We start from the raw sequence: 21,706 nt of genomic DNA on the forward strand, positions 1-21,706 counted from the left end.
CACTGACACTCCATCACGTGCCCGCGTGGGCTAGCTGTGGGAGGGGGGTAGGGGCAGGGACTGCACACCCGGCACCGAGGTTTCACCACCCGTCACCCCCAGCGACACTCGGTCACCATCACGATTCCTGTGGCTGTGGAACAATCACACGGTATTACAAGGTGGAACAGTGCGTTTAATATTAACAATTATTTACAGGTGCCCTAGCCCCTACAACTAAACTGTGCCCTTCACCCGTGCCAACTTACTCAGTGTCTATCTTAGTTGCCTTACGGGCCCTACCACTACGTCTAAGTGAATCCCCAGATGATACAGCAGGAGTGGAGGAGGATTGCTGCGAATCGCCCCCCTCGACTCGTTTCTCCTTGGCTATGCGTTTCCTGGGGCGACCCGGCCTTGATGGGCCAGGCTGCTCTGCGGGCGTCTCGGGTGACATTGTGCCACCCTGCTCTGCCTGCTGCCCACCCGATGCACCAGGGATGGGACGGGGGGAGGCCGAGAATTCCGGGACGTCCCGTGATGGAGTTAATGGGACGGGCCCCGAAACCTCCTCCTCCCTCGGGGAGCCCGGTGGCCCCCGGGCCTCACTTTGGGACAGAGGTGCGAGCGGGGAGGTTCCCCGTCGCACCACCGACACCTGGCGCTGCCAGTCCTGGAGGCCTGCAACGGTATCCACCAGGATCCGAAAGTTTGCAGAGACGGAGTCCAGGGAGTTAGACATTCCCGCCAGGGACTGTGCGATCTCAACCTGTGTGTGCACGACGCCATCCAGCACATGTGTCAGGCGGTTGATGGTCTCCGCGACTGACAGCTGGGACTGTGCTATCGACTGCTGGGACTGTGCCATGGCGTGCTGCGACTGGCCAATGACCTGCTGAGACTCGGCCATGGCCCGCAGGGCGCCGGCAATGTCGGTTTGGCTCTGGCACATTGCTGCCTGTGAGAGGGCAACCCTGTCCAGGGCCGAGGATGACGCGTGCACATTAACCCCAACGTCTTGCATAACCTGACCCATTGCCTCCACCGCGGATGCCACCCGTGCGGTGTCGGACTGGGTCTCTGCCATGAGCGGCACCACTCCCTGCTCTTGGACGCGGTTCGACTCCTCTAACAGCGTCTGCAGAGTCTGGAAGGAAGCCCTCATCCCGTCATTGTTTCCCTGGGTTTCCTGAGGCATCGGCTGTGCGGGTGGGTTGATAAACTCCAGGAACTCAGAAAACGTCTGGGAGCCAGCTGCATCCTGGGCCTGGTCTGGCCTCCGCGAGTCCGGGCCCTCTGTTGCTCCGACCTCCACCTGCTGTACCTGCTCATCTGTGATGTGCCAACCAGACTGTGCCCCAGGAGACTCATCACTAAATAGGCCCGCCGGGGTGTGTATCTCTGGGATGATGGATGTGGTGGGAGAAAGCAGTGCCGCAAGCCCGACGCTCTCAATGCTTAGGTCCTCGTCCATGGTGTGGGGCTGCTCAGCGACAGGAGGGTTGTCCCTGGCCATTTCTGGTGGTGGTGGTGGACTTCGAACCCTCTGTGCGTCCTGGTCCGCAGATTGGGTTGGGGCAGATAGGGCTGCCCGCTGATCGGGCACCCTCTGTTGTGAGGCCCCGGGTGAGGTGGCGGCAGATTCCTGTCTCCGTCTGCAGCCAGACGGCCCTGGTCGTTCGGCATCACGTCCTAGGGAAGAGAATGAGACGGGTTATTTCGATTTGCTCGGCAGGCCGCTGGACGGTCCCAGTGGGCAGGGTGTGTGAAGGGACAGAGGATGGGGAGGTGTCCCAGTGGGCAGGGTGTGTGAAGGGACAGAGAATGGGGAGGTGTCCCAGTGGGCAGGGTGTGTGAAGGGACAGAGGATGGGGAGGTGTCCCAGTGGGCAGGGTGTGTGAAGGGACAGAGGATGGGGAGGTGTCCCAGTGGGCAGGGTGTGTGAAGGGACAGAGGATGGGAAGGTGTCCCAGTGGGCAGGGTGTGTGAAGGGGCAGAGGATGGGGAGGTGTCCCAGTGGGCAGGGTGTGTGAAGGGACAGAGGATGGGGAGGTGTCCCAGTGGGCAGGGTGTGTGAAGGGACAGAGGATGGGGGGGGGGGGGGGGGGGGGGGGGGGGGGTGTTTGTCAGGGAGGGTTGTCTCACTTGCTGCAGTTCCGCCAACCTCGCATTGCGCGATATCGCGGGGGGCAGACCCCCCAACAAGGTCCAGTGCCCTCTGTTCAAAGGTGCTGAGGGGGTGCATGTTGGGCGAACCCCCTCCAGTCTTGTGCCGCTCACGGTGGTTATGACCGGCCTTGGCCTGTTGGGGGAGGGAACATAGGTAGATCATTACAAAACGGTAGGTATCAGAAGTCCGTTCTGATACTGGCACAGTTTGGGGGGGGCAAGTTGTCATCAGATGATTGCATCTCTCCTCGGGGCCAGAGCGCTGGGTCTGTGACAACTTTGTGAACCACCCTCAAATAACTCTGCCCCAATCCCTCTCCCCCCCCCCCCCCCCCCCCCCCCCCCCCCCCCCCCCCCCCCCCCCCCCCCCCCCCCCCCCCCCCCCCGGGCAGTTAAGGGGGAGGGATGGTTGTGACTAGGGGGCACCCTCATGGCACTTACCCTGGCAGACCTGGTGAGGTCGTGTAGCTTCTTTCGACATTGCTCTGCTGAGCGAGGGGTCTGCCCCACAGCACTGACGGCAGCAGCCACGTCACGCCAGGCCTGGCGTACCGTGCTGGCAGGTTGGCGATGCCCTCTCCTCTGCTCCACGGCATCGAGCAGCGCCTCGACGTCTGCATCAATAAAGCGAGGAGCAGCTCGCCTAGGCTCCGACATCCTGCCCGACAGATTCTGTGGTCGCCCGCGCCTTTTTACGGCGTCGGGCGGCGTCACATGGGCGGGTTCGTGTCGTCGTCGCGTTCCGTCGTCATCACGCACGTAATTGACGCGGCCGCGCTACTAGCCCATTACCAGGAAGTGAATCCGTCGGGAAATGAAGCCTTCGCGACCGTCGTAAAACGGTCCCGATTTTTACGACGGTTTGCCGACTTTCCGCGGGTGCGGAGAATTTCGCCCCCTGACTTCCATTATGTAAAAAACAAGTTTATTTACAGTACAAAGACAGTACAGTTTTTCAGTTAAATTCGTGCCACACAAGTGCCAGACAATGACCATCTCCTACAAGACAGGATCTAACCACCGCCCCATTCAATGGCATTACCATTGCCGAATCCTCCACAACCAACATCCTGGGGGCTACCATTGATCAGAAACTGAATTGGACAAGCCATATTAATACTGTGGCTACCAGGGCAGGTCAAAGGCTGGGAATCCTACGGGGAGTAATTCACCTCCTGACGCCCCAAAGCCTGTCTGCTACCTACAAGGCACAAATCAGGAGTGTAATGGAATACTCTCCACTTGCCTGGATGAGTGTCGCTCCAACAACACTCAAGAAGCTCTACACCATCCAGGACAAAGCAGCCCGCTTGATTGCTACCCCTTCCAGAAACATTCAAACAATCTACCACCGATGAATAGTGGCAGCTGCATATACCATCTACAAGATGTACTGCAGAAACTCTTCATGATTCCTTAGACAGCACCTTCTAAACCCACGACCACGGCAATCTAGAAGAAAAGAGCAGCAGAAACCTAAGAACTAGTGACACCCAAATCCCGTAAATGAATTTTAAAAAAATAAAGTTTCACTACTTGCGGCTGTTCCAGGTATGTACATGACCTGATCTTCATGCAGAAATTAGAATGTGAAACTTGCTTGAATTAAAATAGCACTGCAGCTAAAGTATAACAAGGCAATTTGCAGTCAGTTTATTTCATCTTTCTTCAAGAATACACAAGCAGATATCTTCCCATTACAGCAGGCAGTTGCTTTTTAATCAAATTAACTTGTGCCCTGGCCTCAATCACCCTTCCTGATAACTTGTTGTCAATACTCGCTCATGTGAAAAACTTCCTGACATCAGTACCTTTCGTAACTCTGAACTTCGACCTTCTTATCCTGATGTGTTGACATTTCTGTAATTGTTTTCCAGAGTTTGCTTTCTCTATCCTGTTAACATTATATATACCTGGCTGCCTGCTGAGATTCCTCTTTTCACAGCTGGAAAAACAATTTATTATTTCAGAATTTAGCACTTTATCACCAGCGATTAAACGCAAAACTCTAATTGCCACCACCTTGCATCTATTTAAGTCGTATCGGTGAAATTGGCTTTCCTCAAAATTATTTATTGCCCTGACCTCTTTTCAGTTGGAGAACAGTCATCTATTAAGTTCAACATTATCTGCTCTTCTGTTCCAAAGTAGAGTTATATTTGACTTGAAACATAACTCTGTTTCTCCCTCCACAGATGCTGCCAGACATGCTGCGTTTTGCAGCATTTTCTGTTTTGATTTCAGATATCCAGCATCCATCGTATTTTGCTTTCACTATAAATCTATTGCTCTTTCATAACGAATCATCACTGGTAACAGTTGAGCCATTAAATTAGATCATTGCTGATTTATATCTGAACTCCATCTACCTTTCTTGGCACTGTAACCCTCAAAACTCTTGCCATTCAAAATATATCGATCATAGTTTTTAAATTTCCAATCACCTGAACTGCCTTTTGGAGGGTTTGGGGGGGGGGGGGGGGGGGGGGGGGGGGGGGTTGGGGAGAGAAAGAGAAGAGAAACTTTATGTGAAGATGAGCATCCTGACATCATCCCTGGACTCTCCTTTGCTCTAATTTCAAGGTTATACCCCTTGTTCTGGACTTCTCCACCAGGGGAGATGGTTTCTCATTGTCTACAATTCTTAATACCTCAATTAGATCACTTCAATCTTCAAAACTCAGGGATTACAAGACTAGTTTATGTCATCTGTGCTCATAATTAACCTTTCTTTCTGGTGAATCAGTACTGCACCCTCTCTTAGGCCAACATATCCTTCCTGAGATGTGGTGGATCAAAAGAAACGCAGAACTCTCTATGAGGTTTAACGAGAGATTTATATAACTAATGTACGTATGATTTAGGAGCAGGAGTAGTCCATTTGGACACTCAAACCTGCCCTGCCATTCAACAAGGTCATGGCTGATTTGATTAGAACCTCCCTCCACTTTTCCACCTATCCCTGATAACCTTTCACCCACTTGCTTATCTAAGGTCTAACCAAACCTTGTACTCCAGCCTTGAGGTAAATGCCAACATTCCATTGGCCTTTTGAATTGCTTCTAAGACCTAAGAAACATAGAATGGTTACAGTAAAGAAGGAGGTCATTCAATCTGTCACGCTTGTGCCGGTTCTTTGCAAGAGTAATTCACCTAGTGCCACTGCCACTCAGTTGCATTGGCCCCTAGATCTGCAAATTCTTCCTCTTCAGATAATGATCTAATTCCCTTTTGAAGATCAGGATTGAAGCTGCCTCAACCATATTCTCAGGCAGTGTATTCCAGATTTTAACCATTTTCTGTGTAAAAACATTCTTCCTCATGTTGCCATTGTTTCATTTGTCAATCACCTTACATCAGTGTACTTTGGTTCTTGATCCTTCGACCAATTGGAACAGTTTCACAGAATCATAGAAAAATTACGACACAGAAGGAGGCCATTCGGCCCATCTTGTCCATGTCAGCCCGAGGACACCCAGGTGCCCTTTCAAATCCCACCTTCCTGCACCTGGCCCATAGCCCTGTTGCTTAGAGCACTTAAGGTGCAGATCCAGGTACTTTTAAAAAATAGATTAGGGTCTCTGGCTCCACCACCAACTCGGGCAGCGAGTTCTAGACTCCCACTACCGTCTGCTTAAAACCGTTTTTCCTCAAGTCCCCTCTAAACCGTGTTGCTCGTTCTGGGTGAGTGTGCTGAACACTCAATTTGGCTCTGTTTCGTTACTTAGCTTTGGAGTCGCCAGGTATTGTTGAGATACCGCCACAAGTTTCAAGGTCAAGTTCAAAGCAATAAAACCATACACCAATTAGTAAGTTCAAACAAGACACGTTTATTATATTACAGTAATCTACTAATCATGCATATAAACTATAAGACTAGGCTAATCCTGCCGCTAATAGGCCAAATACTTATCTGGATAAGGGGACTGCCGGATCAGGGAACAACGGCTTCTAGCTTTGTCCTGGGTCCGCAGGCTTCCAGTAGTTATGGATTACAGGGGGTCAGGAGTGTCTACTCTTGTAGCGTGCGTGGTGACTTACTTTTTGGCGGCTGCTGTCCAGACCTCTCCTCCTCACGGTTCTTCTGCTGCAACGGTGTTCTGCTGGGAGGGCTGGCTGGTCAAGGAGAGGCTGGCAGAGAGAGAGAGCTGGGGTCGCGGTCTCTGTCTTATACTCCTCTCAGGGTCTTGCGCCCACCTGGGCGGACCCTCTATACTCTCGTAATCGATTGGGTCTCTTCCCAATCGATTGATTTGAATTCCCCAATAATGGGGCAGTGTCTCGATCACTGGGGCGGTTCTTGGGACTTATTGTTTTGGGCTTCTTTGGCGGCGAAAAGTCTGGCCTTCCATTGAATGTATCGATTAGTGTTAACTTGTTTCTTTTGTGCCTGGGGATTGCCTGGTATCGCCTCATTACTATGTTAACTGTTTTCTTTTCATAGTGCTGTCCGGTTTCTGCAACAGCCAAAACTGGTTTCTGCAGCAGTCCAAATATACAAGTGCTCTGCAAGCTGCTTGTTTTTTACAACCTGTCCATTTTCCCTGCATTCCTTGCAATCTTCCATTTTGTGTTTGGGCAGTGGTCACCCCAGGTGGCTACAACAGTCTGCCTCTTATCTCGTCCCTTGGTTCTAGAATTCTCCACCAAGGGAAACTATTTTATCTTGTCCACCCTATCTCTTTCCCTCAAAATTTTGTACACCTCAATTAAGTCACCCTTCAGCCTTCTTGTTTTAAATAAAATAATCCCAGCCTATTCAATTTCTCCTCATAGCTATATTTTTCTAACCCTGGCAACATTCTTGTTAACCTCCTCTGCACTCTCTCCAGAGCAGTTAAGTTCTTCCTGTAGTGTGGCGACCAGAACTGCACACAATATTCCAGTGGTGGCCTTACCAGTATCTTAAACAATTCCAACATTTTATCCTTACTTTTATATTCCATACCTCTGTTAATGAAGGAGAGCATTCCATATGCTTTCTTTACAACATTGTCTACTTGAATTGCTGCCTTTGGGGAACTGTGTACTTGTACGCCAAGATCTCTCACTTCATCTACCCCTCTTGGTATATTCCCATTTATTGTGTACTCCCTATAACTGTTTGACATCCCTCAATGTATGACCTTGCAATTTTCTGTGTTAAATTCCATCTGCACTTTATCATCCACTCCACCAGTCCATCTATATCATTCTGGAGATTGTAGCTAACCTGTACACTGTCCACCACTCGGCCAATCTTTGTGTCGTCTGCAAATTTCCCAATCATAGAATCCTTACACTGAAGAAGGAGGCCATTCGGCCATCGAGTCTGCACCGATGCTTCGAAAGACCATCCTACCTACGTCAAATCCCCCACTCTATTCCTATTCCTATTGCTTAAGGGGCAATTTAGTATGGCCAATCCACCTAACCTGCACATCTTTGGACTGTGGGAGGAAACTGGAGCACCCAGAGGAAACCCACGCAGACATGGGGAGAATGTACAAACTCCACACAGTTATCCGACTGGCGCTGTGTGGCAGCAGTGCTAACCACTGTGCCACCGTGCTCCCACGTCACATCCAAATCGTTAATACATAACACAAACAGTCCCAACACCGAGCCCTGTGGAACACCACTTGAAACAACTTTCCAATTGCAAGGGCAGCCATCGAACATTACACACTTTGTTTCCTGTCATTAAGCCAACTTTTTATCCAGTTTGCCACATTGCCCGGTGTCCCATGGGCTTTCACTTTAACCAATCTGTCATGCGGAACAATGTCAAATGCCTTGTTAAAATCCATGGACACCACATCTACTGGACTACCTTCATCAAACCTTCTTGTCACTTCGTCAAAGAATTCTATCAAATTTGTAAGGCAAGACCTTCCTTTAACAAATCCATGCTGATTATCCCTGACAAGTCCAAGCTTTCTATGTGATAATTAATCCTATCTCTCAGGATTGATTCTAGTAATTTGCCCACTACTAACATAAGACTAACTGACCTATAATTGTTTGGCATTTCCTTCAATCCCTTTTTAAACAATGGGACCACGTTTGCATTTCTCCAGTCCCCTGTATCTAGTAAGGATTGAAAAATCATCCTCAGAGCATCGGCTATCTCCTCCCTGAACTCCTTCAGCAGCCTTGGAAACAATCCCTCTGGGCCTGGTGACTTATCAACTTTCAAGGATTCCAATCCTTCAAGAAATTCCTCTCTCTTTATGCTGCTCCCATCCAATATCTCAGTGTTCCTCCTGGACTACTGCATCTGCATCATTCATTCCTTTGTCAACACAGAAGCAAAGTATTTATTTGAAACCATTCCCACAGCCTCTGCAGTTACACACAAGGTCCCTTTTTCATCTGTGATAGGCCCCACTTTTTCCTTAACTAACCGTTTACTGTTAATATATTTGTAAAACATCTTTAGGTTTTCTTTAACTTTACTTGCTAATTTTTTTTCATGCCCTCTCTTTGATTTCCTTATTGACTTTGTCCCTGCACTTCCTATATTTATCTAAACTATCTGCAGTGCTTAGTTCTTTATGCCTATCATATGCTTTCTTTTTAAATTTTATCTTGCCCTGTATTTTCTACACCAGGGGTGGGCAAACTACAGCCCGCGGGCCGCATGCGGCCCGCCAAAGGTCTTTATGCGGCCCACCAAGTCATTAAAAAAAAACAAAAAAAACATCTTTTTAGAAACAAATCTTTTTTAAAAAAATTAAAAACATTTTTTTAAGGTTAATGGGGGGGGGGGCCTGTTGGGTTACTTACTGGTATAGGGTGGATACGTTGACTTGAGTAGGGTGATCATTGCTCGGCACAACGTCGAGGGCTGAAGGGCCTGTTCTGTGCTGTACTGTTCTATGTTCTATATGAGGCGCCCAGAATCATAACCGGGTGAAGTAATTATTTTACTTAATATACTATGCGGCCCTTTAAAATTGTGAATTTCTGAATGTGGCCCTTGCACGGAAAAGTTTGCCCACCCCTGCTCTACACAAACAGGGGGGGGTCTAGATTTGGCAGCACCACTCTTATTTTTGGAAGGGACATGCCTACTTTGTACTTTTAGGATCACTCCTTTTAGTGCTTCCCACTGATTTATACTTTAGCAATGATGGCCAGTCCACCTCAGCCAAGTTCCTTTTCATTTCTGCAAAATTTGCCTTCCCCAATTCAAAATTTTTATTCCTGTTTTATCTCTGTTCTCTTCCATGGTAATACTGAACCTAATGGATTTGAGATCACTATCCCTGATATGGTCGGCAACTGTCACTTTACCCACCAGGTTTAGATTTGCATCTCCTCTCGTTGGGTTTGTCACTAAATGGTGGAAAAAAGTTTCCTGGACATACTGCATGCATTTTTCTCCCTCAGTTCCTCTTATATTGTTTGAATCCCAGTTTATATCGCGATAGTTAAAGTCCCCTACTACAATTGCCGTCTTGTTCTTACAGGCAGAAATTTGCCTAAATATTTGGATCTTCTTCTCCCTTTCACTATTTAGGGGTGTGTAGTATACTTCCATTAATATAACTGCCCCTTTTCTATTTCTAGGTTCAATCCATAAAGCTTTGTTTGTTGACCTGTTTAGTATATCATCCCTTCTCACAACTGGAATTGATTCTTTAACCATTAGTGCTACTCCCCCTTCTTTTTTTATTCTTATCTACTCTGTCCAGACCTTTCATTCAATATCTCAATCAAATCTACTCTCAACCTTGATTTTGCTAAGGAGAGCGGCCTCAGCTTCTCCTTTATATCTAAGCAAATTTAATTTCTTATTCCAGGAACATTTTAAAAATGTATTCATGGGATGTGGGCATTGCTGGCCAGGTCAGCATTTATTCCCCACCCCTCATTGCCCTTAAGATGCTTTAATTGAACCACTGCAGTCCACATGGTGTATGTACACAGTGCTGGTAAGGAGGGAGTTTCAGGATTTTGACCCAGCGACAGCGAAAGAATGGCATATATTTCCAAGTCAGGGTGGTGCGTGGCTTGGAGCGGAAACTCTAGGTGGCGATGTTCCCATGTGTCTGCTGTCCACGTTCTTTTCGATGGTAGTGGTCGTGGCTTTGGAAGGTGCTGTCTCAGAAGGCTTGGTGAGTTCCTGCAGTGCATCTTGTAGATGGTATACTCTGCTGCTTCAGTGCATTATTGGTGGAGGGAGTGAATGTTTGTGGATGGGATGCCAATCAAGCGGGCTGCTTTGTCCTGGATCATGTCAAGTTTTGTGGGTGTTGTTGGACCTGCACTCATCAAGGCAAGTGGAGAGTATTCCATCATACTTCTGTGGATGGTGGACAGGCTTTAGGGAGTCAGGCGGTGAATTACCCGCCACTGGGTTCCTGACCTCTGACCTGCTGTGGCACCCACAGTTTTTATATGGCTAGTCCTGTTCAGTTTCTGGTCAATGGTAATCCCTAGGATGTTGATAGTATTGGATTCAGTGATGGTAATGCCATTGAATGTCAAGGGGTGATGGCTAGGTTTTCTCTTGTTGGAAATGATCATTGCCTGGCACTTGTGTGGTGCAAATGTTACATGCACCTTGTCAGCTCAAGCCTGGGTATTGTCCAAGCCTTGCTGCATTTGGACATGGACTGCTTCAGCATCTGAGGAGTCGTACATGATATTGAGTATTGTGCAATCATAAGCGAACATCCCTACTTCTGACCTTATGATGGAAGGAAGGTCATTGATGATGCACTTGAAAACGATTGTGCCTAGGATACTACCCTTAGAACGTTTGCAGTGATGTCCTGGAACTGAGATGATTGACTTCCAACTATCACAACCATCTTCCTTTGTGCGAGGTATGACTTTAATCCTGATTCCCATTGACTCCAGTTTTGCTCGGGCTCCTTGATGCCATACTAGGTCAAATGCTGCTTTGATGTCAAGAGTAGTCCCTCTTACATCTCAACTCTGGAGTTCATCATTTTTGTCCACATTTGAAGGTTGTAATGAGGTTAGTATTGGTCTAAGAACTCAATGTAATAGTCTAGTTGAGACCAGACTAGTGTTTTATACAGGTTTATCATAACTTCCTTATTTATGTCCTTCATGCCCGAGAGCACGCACTGATTCAAAAACAGCTTCTTCCCCACTGTTACCAGACTCCTAAATGACCCTCTTATGGACTGAACTGATCTCTTCACACATTTTCTCTACTGATTAATACTGCACGCCATATGCTTCACCCAATGCCTGTGCCTATGTATTTACATTGTGCATTTTATGTTTGCCCTATTTTGTATTTTCTTTTCATGTACAGAATGATCTGTCTGAGCTACATGCAGTTTTTCACTGTACCCCGGTACACGTGACAATAAACAAATCCAAAATTGATAAAGCTCAGAACCTAAATGCCTTGTTAACTGCATTTTCAACCTGCTCTGCCAAATTCAATGATTTATGCACATATACCCCTGGTCCCTTTGCTCCTGCACCCCTTTTAGAATTATACCCTTTCTTTAATATTGCCTCATCTCATTTACCTACCAAAATGAATCACTTCACACCTCTCTGCATTAAATTTCATCTGTCCATCCACCAACCTGTCATGTCTTTTTGAAGTTTAACACTAGTCTTCTCATGCTTCCAATGATTGTTTTCATGCGTTAATTTTGAAATTATGCCCTGTACACCAATGTCTAGGTCATTAATATACATGAGAAAGAGCAGGTGTCCCAACACTGATCACTGGGGAAATCTACTATAAACCTTCCTCCAGTCTGGAAAACAACTACTCATCTCTATTTCTGTCATTCAGCCAGTATCATATCTATGTTGCTACTGTCCCTTTATTCTATGAGCTTTAGCTTTGCTCACAAGTCTTTTGTGGGGCACTGTATGAAATGCATTTTGGAAGTCCATGTACACCACATCAACAGCATTACCCTCATCAACCCTCTCTGTTTCCTCATCAAAATCTCAAGCTATTTAGCTAAACATTATTTTTGCCTAAGAAATCCATGTTGGTCTCCTTCATTAATCCACATTTGCCCAATGGCCCATTAATTCTCTCCCGAATTACTCAAAGCTCCCCCACCACCTAGGCTAAACTGACTGGTGTGCAGTTGCTGGGCTCATCTTTACACCCTTTTAAATTTTTTCATCCTCTCGCATAACCCCTATATCTAAAGGGGAATTGAAAATTTTGGCTGGGGGGGGGGGGGGGGGGGTGAATGTAATGTGACATGAATCCCAGGTCCTGGTTGAGGCTGTACTCATGTGTGCGGAACTGGGCTATAAGTTTCTGCTCTGCGATTCTGCATTGTTGCGCGTCCTGAAGGCGGCCTTGGAGAACGCTTACCCGGAGATCAGAGGCTGAATGCCCTTGATTGCTGAAGTGTTCCCCGACTGGAAGGGAACATTCCTGCCTGGTGATTGTCGCGCGATGTCCGTTCATCCATTGTCGCAGCGTCTGCATGGTCTCGGCAATGTACCACGTTTCGGGACATCCTTTCCTGCAGCATATGAGGTAGACAACGTTGACCGAGTCACACGAGTATGTACCGTGTACCTGATGGGCGGTGTTCTCATGTGTAATGGTGTCGATGATCTGGCATGTCTTGCAGAGATTGCCATGGCAGGGTTGTATGGCGTGATGGTCACTGTTCTGAAGGCTGGGTGGTTTGCTTCAAACAATGGTTTGTTTGAGGTTGCGCGATTGTTTGAAGGCAAGTAGTAGGAATGTGGGGATGACCTTGGCAAGATATTCGTCTTCATCGATGACGTGTTGAAGACTGTGAAGAAGATGTCGTAGTTTCTCCGCTCCGGGGAAGTACTGGACGACACGGTTGTGTCCCGTGTTTGTCTTCTGAGGAGGTCTGTGCGGTTTATTGTTGTGGCATGTTGGAACTCTTTAAAGAAGTCAATGAATGGCTTCCACCTCTGAGCGAATCCCTCAACCGACCCCCTCAGGATGAACTTGACCTTCTCCAGCCTCAAGAATTCCGCTAGGTCACTCACCCACATCCCAGCTTTTGGCGACTGCAAGTCCCTCCATCAAAGTAGGATCCGTGTCCGGACTCTCAGGGAGGTAAAGTCCAAGACATCGGCCTCTCTCACCCCCTGGACTCCCGAGTCTTCCGACACCCCGAATATCGTTACCTTTGGACTTGGGGCCACCTTCACCCACCTTCACCCCCAGCACCTCAGACATTACGTCTGCAAATCCCTGTCTGTACCCCTTTAGCTTCCGACATGTCCAGAACACGTGAACGTGATTCTTGGGCCTCCCCGCGCCCCATCCACACATATCCTCTACCTCCGCAAAAAACCTACTCATCCATGCTACCGTCACATGTGCAAACTGAATGTGGCTTAGCATCGCAGACGACCTCTCTCTTCACAAAATCCCAAACCTGCAGGCACCTGAAACCGTTCCTCTGGGCAACTCATACTCTTCCTCCAGGTCCTCCGACTTCGCCAAATTGCCTGCCACTAACAGGTCTCCAAATTGCATGATCCCTGGCTGTCGCCACCCCCAAAACCTTGCATCCAGCCCACCGGTGCAAACCAATGCTCGTCACAAATCAGTGCCCACACCGAGGCACCCACCAGTCCCAAATGCTGCCTCCACTGCCCTCAGACCCCCAAGGCCGAGCCACCACTGGGCTTACGGAGTGCCTGGCCATTGAGAACGGAAAAGGCATTGTTAACAATGCCCTTAAGCTCGTTCTCCTAGAGGAAGCGCCTCCATCAGCCCCCACACCGAGCCCTGGGAAACTCCAACCCTTCCTGGAACTGCCGCATTCTCTCTCCCTCAGCCGGGGGCTCTGACTCACACATAATGACCTAAAAAATGCCTCAAACACACCATTCACCCCCTCCAGGTCCAACACCACCCTTCCCATCTGGTCCTTTACTCTGTCAATCTTCCTCGCCACTTCTTGCTTCCTCAACTGGTGAGCCAGCATCCTGCTCGCCTTCCCATCAAATTCATATACTGCCCGCCTGGCCCTCCGTAGTTGCCCCACCACCTTCCCAGTGAACACTAATCAGAACTCCATCTTGAGCCTCTGCTCTCCTTCAGCAGCCCTACCTCTGGAGCCTTCGAATACCTTCTATCCATCCTCAGGATCTCATCTACCAGCCTTGCCATCTCCGCCCGTTCCACCTTCTTCTTATGCACCCCCTGACCACCGCCTTGAGTGTCTCCAACAGTGTGGCGACGGTGACATTCCTCGTATCATTTAGCTCCACATACCCTGAGGTGGTCTGCTCACCAGTGCCCTGTGCGTTCAGTCGACCTCCAGATCAAAGGCCCCCCTCCCCCATCAACTGCTCCAACATTTTAAGCATGTACGTGCCGACCTCCACACCTTCGATGCCTCCAGGCATCCCCACGATCATCAGAATTTGTCTTGTGGAGCGGTTCTCCAGGTCCTTCACCTTCTCGTTCAGACTCTTCTGGGTCTCCCGCATCACCCCCACCTCGGCCACCAATGATGTCAGCTGCTCCTCGTGCTCCCCCACCGCCTCCTCCACTTTCTGGATGGCCTGGCCCTGGGACTCCTGCATCTGCTCCACTCTCTTGATCCCTGCTTTGATTGGCTCCAACACTTTGGCCAGGTCTTCCAGGGCCTCCTTCCTCTGCTGGCTGAACGTAGTGTTCAGAAACTCCACTAGCTGCTCCGATGACCACTGGGTGGTCAGAACAACCCCCTTGCCCTCCACCATCTTATCCTGCGATGCACCACAAAGACTCCCACATTCCAGCAGCTCTTTTCTTCTGGCCCACTCCTAGTTCGTGGATCCATCCACCAGCCACACCAGAGGAGTAACGCCTTCTCCAGGTACTTCTACACCACTTTGCACCAAAAACCTGGCTCTTCGGATGGGGAAAAGACCTGACAATACCGCCTTGAGTGGAAGCCACCAAATGTGTGACTGTTCACTCCATGGCTACCACTGGAAGTCGCCGGGGAGTGTACCTTGACAGTACCTGAACTCTTTCATCTTCAAAGACAGTGCATTGTTCAGTCACAGTTTTACCTGCAAATTTTTAATTCCACTTTATCTTCGACAGATCCATTCTTACCCCATCGAATTTGGCCCTCACCCAATTAACTATTCTTGCTCTGGATTGTTCCTCATCCTTTCCCAGCCAACCTTATGATCGTGATCACTTTTCCTTAAATGCTCCCCTCTTGAAACTTGATCTACTTGGCCCACCTTATTCCCACAAATCTGTTCCAGAAAGGCCTCCTTTCACGTTGGACGAGAAACATACTGCTGCAGAAATCTCTCGTGAATACAGAACTCTTGCCCCCCCTCTACCCTTTACACTACTTCTATCGCCATTCCAACTACTGTGATTCCTGCACTTGTGTAATTTCCTTGCAAGTTTGTTTCTTGCATCATTCCCACTAGTTGGTGGCATGTAGACTCCACTGAGTAACATAATGGTACCTTTATTGTTTCATAGCTCAAGCCAAACAGATTTGTCCTCGACCTCTCTGGAACAGCCTCTCTCTCTCCAACAAATGAGTATTCTCCTTTATCAATATTGCCACCCTTCCCACTTTCATTACTTTGCCACCTTTCTGGAACCCCTTTCTTTGAGCCATTATATTTCCATATGACTATCTGTGTCTGCAGCTCATGAACATTATTTATCAAGTTTTAGTTCATCTGTCCAAGGACATACCCTGCAATAAAGAATGAAAAGCCATGCTTAATTTTAAGAGTTAATGTAAACTAAAATGTTCTGAGAGGTTGATTGTTCAGTAACTAGCTTTATACTTTGTATTTCTAGAGTTTCCTTTTAAGAGGATTTAAAAACATAATTTCACTGTATTAACAATTTGCAGAGTTGTTCTTCGGTTACTGTACCTTGCAGAAATTCTCTTCACTGTGATTTGAGGTCCGTAAGTTTTTCCCTGAATCATAGTTTTTCCTATTGATCGCACGAGTGGCAGAATGTTGACTTTTGGAGACAGCAGGCCTCGCAACCGACCTTGAGCAATTGCTGAAGATCCAATATTATACCGTGAAATACTGGTCTGGGTGAAAGAACGAATGAAACACTTTTAATTAACTTGAAACAATAAAATCCTTTCCTTCTTGCTTACTTTTTGATTTTCTTTCAATTATTGAAACCCCGTAACAGAATTAAAGTACGGTAAATGTGCAGGCCCAAGACCTATAGCAAAAGTACAAAACAAAAAGTAAACAATTAATTCCGATAGGGACCTCACTAGGTTAATAAGCTATTTAACGAAGGAATCAATTATGATTGTACGTGGTGATGTAAAATTTTTTTTGATGACAATTTCTTGTCAACGGAGTTCTCAACCTTAGCCAAAGCTTTTGGGCTGTACTAACGAGAAGTCAATAAGTCCTACAGAACACACGAGGGAATATTAGGAAGGAGGTTCAATTCATAATTCTTAAGCGGATGTATGCTAGTCGAGGGAACTGCATTCAGTCGCTCCTCTGCACAGCCACGAACAAGACCCCTCACGACCGTCTATTTGTCTTCCCCAGGATGTCCATCTCCGGGGTCTCGCTTCCGTCCTGGCTGACAACACCGGGGCCTGTCCTCCGGAAGCATGTGAGGAGCCATAATTCCGACCCCTGGTCGAGAGGATCCAGCTCCTACATGCCAACCCTCAGTATGCCTATGTGGCGCACCACGATGGATGACACGATACAGTCTCCCTCTGGGATCTGGAACCCGCCGGTTCCCCAGTGACTATCACCAACGCTCCCCCCCCCCCCCCCCCCCCCCCCCCCCCCTATACTGCCTATCACCACCAACCGAATCCCTCACGGCGGGCTACCAGCTGCCCCCCGGGGATCCTGAACACTGCCCCCACTCATACACGGCCTACACCACGCCCCATCGCCGACACACCGTGATGAAGCTCCAGATGACACGCTCCCGGAGTCAACGAGTCCAACACCTGTGCCCGCAGCGACGAGTCCAACCCCCGTGCCCACAGCAAAGCCGCAGCTGAGGTGATCACAGAGAACGATTAAGACTCCGGACAGATTCGATATGTGAGCCCACTTCACCCCCGCTGGACTTCAATTTTTTACAGGGGGTGAATGTGGTGAACAGACTGCTACTGCAATTCACCACTGTATTGTACAGTATTATGTTGATGCCCCTGTGGGCTCTGCCTGTGGTTCTGCCCCCTCGGGGTAGGCACTCAGTACAGAGCAGTCGCAGGCAGGCACAGATCTAGCTTATTAAAACCACTGTTCACTTCTACTAATCGTCTCGTGTGAATTGATGGTCGCATCACACTGGGAACAGTTTCTTTCCATCTGCTCTTTCCATACCCCTCATGATTATGAACACTTCTAATAAAACTCCTCTTAACCTTCTCTTCTCCAAGAAAAACAACCACAGCTTCTCCAATCTATTCACATTACCTTGGAATCATTCTCCCATTTCTTTGCTGCACCATCTCGAAAGCTTCGTTACGAAAACAAAGGTAGTTTTAAGGGATTTATTTCTGTATTGGTAAACATTAAAAATAAAGTTTTAAGTGGGTTTAATTATATGTTTCTGTTCCTGGAAGGGTAAAACCAATAGATAGATTCATGCTGATCAAAGATGTTCGTGTGCGTGCAACTGGTTAAGATTGAACTGCATCTATATTGTGCGTAGAGAGGGCTACAACGTGAAAAATAAATAAAAGGTATAAACACGTGGTGCTTAGCAACTCGGGCCCTTGTAAGATATAGCTTTCAGGTTTTGGCTGAATTTGTGGCCAGTTGGAAACAGGACACTGGGGAGTGACAAGCTCTCAACACTGCCAAGAGAAGCTGGACAAGACAAAGAAGTTGCAAAGATTCAAAGGAACAAGGTACAATCCCGATAACCAGGGAATTGGGACAGAAAGCATGTTCAAGACACCTGGGCCGAGATTCTCCGAGCTGCAATCGCGCTCGGCATGGGGGCGGAGAATGGGGCGTCAGATCCGCAATTGGGGCCAACGCCTTCCTGCGATTATCTGGGGATTAGAGAATCGGCCGCAGTCACGCGCGCACGGTCAGACGACACAGCGTCGATCTGGGGCCATTGAAAGAGGCGCCCATGGCGATTCTCCGCTGGCAACTGGCCGTGTTCCACCAACGTGGTTCACTCATGGTTCCAATTGGATGGTCAGGCTCGCGATTGGGGGCCACCAATCAGCGGGCGCGCGATCTGGGGGGGGGGGGGGGTGCTATATTGTCGGGGCCGGTCCACGGTGTGGGTCCACCATGTTGCGTGGACCTACGGCCAGAAGTGCAGGGCCCCATATCAGCAACCGGAGCTGCATGGACTACTCCGGGGCTGGGGATTTTCTGCACAACCTGCTGCGTGTTGTCGGAGATGGAGGTCGCCAACCAACAGAATAAACATAAAACATACAGTGCAGAAGGAGGCCATTCGGCCCATCGAGTCTGCACCGACCCACGTAAGCCCTCACTTCTTACCTTATCCCCGTCACCCAATAACCCCATCTAACCTTTTTGGTCACTAAGGGGCAATTTAGCATGGCCAATCCATCTAACCTGTACGTCTTTGGATTGTGGGAGGAAACTGGAGCACCCAGAGGAAACCCACGCAGGCACAGGGAGAACATGCAGACTCCGCACAAGAGACCCAGCGGGGATTCGAACCTGGGACCCTGGTGCTGTGAAGCCACAGTGCTAGCCACTTGTGCATACATGCTGCCCGAAGGAATCTTCAGGTCCCACCGTTGTCAATGGGATTTCTCGCTGATTGCATCCCTCGTCCCTGGAAAACCCGAGGTGGGGGTGCGCCGTTAATGGGAAGGGAGCATTTCCCCAGTGCGAACAGCTGGAATTTGTTTCTGCCGTGGGGAACTAAAGACCCTGGGAGGACCTGCTCTTCCGAGATCAAGGCAAGGGTGCCCAGATCTCAAACTTAGGTTGAGGGTCCCCCATACCACCCCTCCCCACAAGCATGGGCAACACTGGAGGGGCCACCTCCCCATATCATTAAATGTTCCCGTGATCCCCAACCTCCCCCCAACACCAACTAGACATGGGGGGATCGGCTCCACGCCTATCCATCCTTGTGGGCATTGCTATCGCTACCGCCCCCCCCACATACATACAGGGTCGCTGAGGGGCCCCTACCTTTAAGTCTCCCCTTCACCGCTCTTCGACCCCCTCGGGCCCTGCCCCTTGGGACAACCGAGCAACCAGGCAGTGCCAAAGTGTCCCCTGCCCCGGCCACCCAGGGCTCCAATGGTCCCCGAGTCTTCCAGTGTAGCCACCACATCACATTGTGGAGACCAGTACTAATATGTGCCATGTGAGGCCTCCCCAGTGGGCCTGCACATATTTAAATGGGCTCAATGACTCATTCAAATATGCTGATCTGGATCACGCCCAGCGAGGACTTGATCCAGATCGTGATGTGGAGATGCCGGCATTGGACTGGGATCAGCACAGTAAGAAGTCTTGCAACACCAGGTTAAAGTCCAACAGGTTTGTTTCAAATCACTAGTTTTCGAAGCACTGCTCCTTCCTCAGGTGAATGAAGAGGTATGTTCCAGAAACAAATATATAGACAAAGTCAAAGATGCAAGACAATGCTTTGAATCTTTACAGATCCAGAGATAGGGGTAACCCCAGGTTAAAGGGGTGTGAATTGTCTCAAGCCAGGACAGTTGGTAGAATTTCACAAGCCCAGGCCAGATGGTGGAGGATGAATGCAATGCAACATGAATCCAAGATCCCGGTTGAGGCCGTACGCATGTGTGCGGAACTTGGCTATAAGTTTCTGCTCGGCGTCCTGAAGGCCGCCTTGGAGAACACGTACCCGGAGATCAGAGGCTGAATGCCCTTGACTGCTGAAGTGTTCCCCAACTGGAAGGGAACATTCCTGCCTGGCGATTGTCGCGCGATGTCCGTTCATCCATTGTCACAGCGTCTGCATGGTCTCGGCAATGTACCATGCTTCGGGACATCCTTTCCTGCAGTGTATGAGGTAGACAATGTTGGCCGAGTCGCACGAGTATGTACCGCGTACCTGGTGGGTGGGTGGAAACTTGATCCAGATCACTTCTGGTTTAGGGGTCGGCGTCTGGCGTAAAACCTCTCCCGCTATGCAACTGGTGTAATGGGATCAGCACTAGGCGTAATGTGGTGGGAAAGTTGCGCTCAAAGAAATCTTGAAAGGAGGTGGTTCAAAGTCCTGGACTGGATTCATTGTTCAAAGTGGAGTGGATGCTTTGTTTAAAATTGTCATTTGGAAAACCTGGTCTGGATTTTAGATTGCAAATTGCTTAAGGGAGAGCATAATTATGAAAGAAAATTTTAAAGCGTATTTTTGGCAGTGGAGTTTTGAAATACAGCCCAGAACAGGCCCTTCAGCCCACGATGTTGTGCCGAACTTTTGGCCTAGGTTAATCATAGATCATAGAATTTTGGACACTAAGGGCAATTTATCATGGCCAATCCACCCAACCTGCACATCTTTGGACTGAGAGGGGAAACTGGAGCACCCGGAGGAAACCCACGCACACACGGGGAGGATGTGCAGACTCCACACAGACAGTGACCCAAGCCGAAATCGAACCTGGGACCCTGGAGCCGTGAAGCAATTGTGCTATCCACAATGCTACCGTGCTGCCCTTAAGAACAAATTAATTTACACTCCATTATTCTACCATAATCCATGTACCTATCCAATAGCCGCTTGAAGGTCCCTAACGTTTCCGACTCAACTACTTCCACAGGCAGTGCATTCCATGCCCCCACTACTCTCTGGGTAAAGAACCTACCTCTGACATTCCCCCTATATTTTCCACCATTTACCTTAAATTTATGTCCTCTTGTAATGGTTTGTTCCACCCAGGGAAAAAGTCTCTGCCTGTCTACTCTATCTATTCCCCTGATCATCTTATAAACCTCTATCAAGTCGCCCCTCATCCTTCTCCGTTCTAATGAGAAAAGGCCTAGCACCCTCAACCTTTCCTTGTAAGACCTACTCTCCATTCCAGGCAACATCCTGGTAAATCTCCTTTGCACCTTTTCCAAAGCTTCCACATCCTTCCTAAAATGAGGTGACCAGAACTGCACACAGTATTCAAAATGTGGCCTCACCAAGGTTCATCTGACTTAATGGGTGTGATTCTCTCCCCTGCTGTACCCAGTGCACATCCCACTATTCCCGTAGAATAGTGGAGGTGCCCCTAAATGGGGAACGCGCTGGGTGCCAAAAGGAGCCCGACACTCCAGGCCTGTGGTACCAGACCAATCAGGTTCTTGTCCAGCATAAATGAGCATCTAAATTCATTAAAATATACATTTCCGAGTTTTTGCTGGAGGTGGGGGGGGGGGGGGGGGGGGGGGGGGGGGGGGGGGGGGGAGAGGAGAGAGAGAGAGAGAAGAGACTCGGATGTCATTGCTGCCCGAGTGGTTGGGGACAGGGCAGTGCCACTGGGCCAAGGTGCAATGCCAGGTATCAGCGATGATGGGGGGAGTGGAAGTGCCTGTGAGTGGGGGTGGGATCTCTTCCCGTGAGTGGAGGGGGGGAGGGCAGTAGGGTTGCCTGGGGGGCACCTCAGTTATCCAC

At 48.9% G+C, this 21,706-nt stretch overlaps 1 protein-coding gene across 3 annotated transcripts in view; it reads right to left on the reverse strand.

The window, feature by feature from the left end:
• Positions 1-21,706, reverse strand: part of LOC119962749 (probable E3 ubiquitin-protein ligase HERC1) — a 594,360-nt gene that overhangs the window by 47,437 nt on the left and 525,217 nt on the right. For all 3 annotated transcript variants that reach the window (XM_038790765.1, XM_038790766.1, XM_038790764.1), the window contains exon 73: positions 15,994-16,163. In XM_038790765.1, the coding sequence (XP_038646693.1) occupies positions 15,994-16,163 (170 nt within the window). The remainder of the gene's footprint in view (positions 1-15,993; positions 16,164-21,706) is intronic.

The sequence above is a fragment of the Scyliorhinus canicula genome, chromosome 3, assembly GCF_902713615.1.
Source record: "Scyliorhinus canicula chromosome 3, sScyCan1.1, whole genome shotgun sequence".
Classification (NCBI taxonomy): Eukaryota; Metazoa; Chordata; class Chondrichthyes; order Carcharhiniformes; family Scyliorhinidae; genus Scyliorhinus; species Scyliorhinus canicula.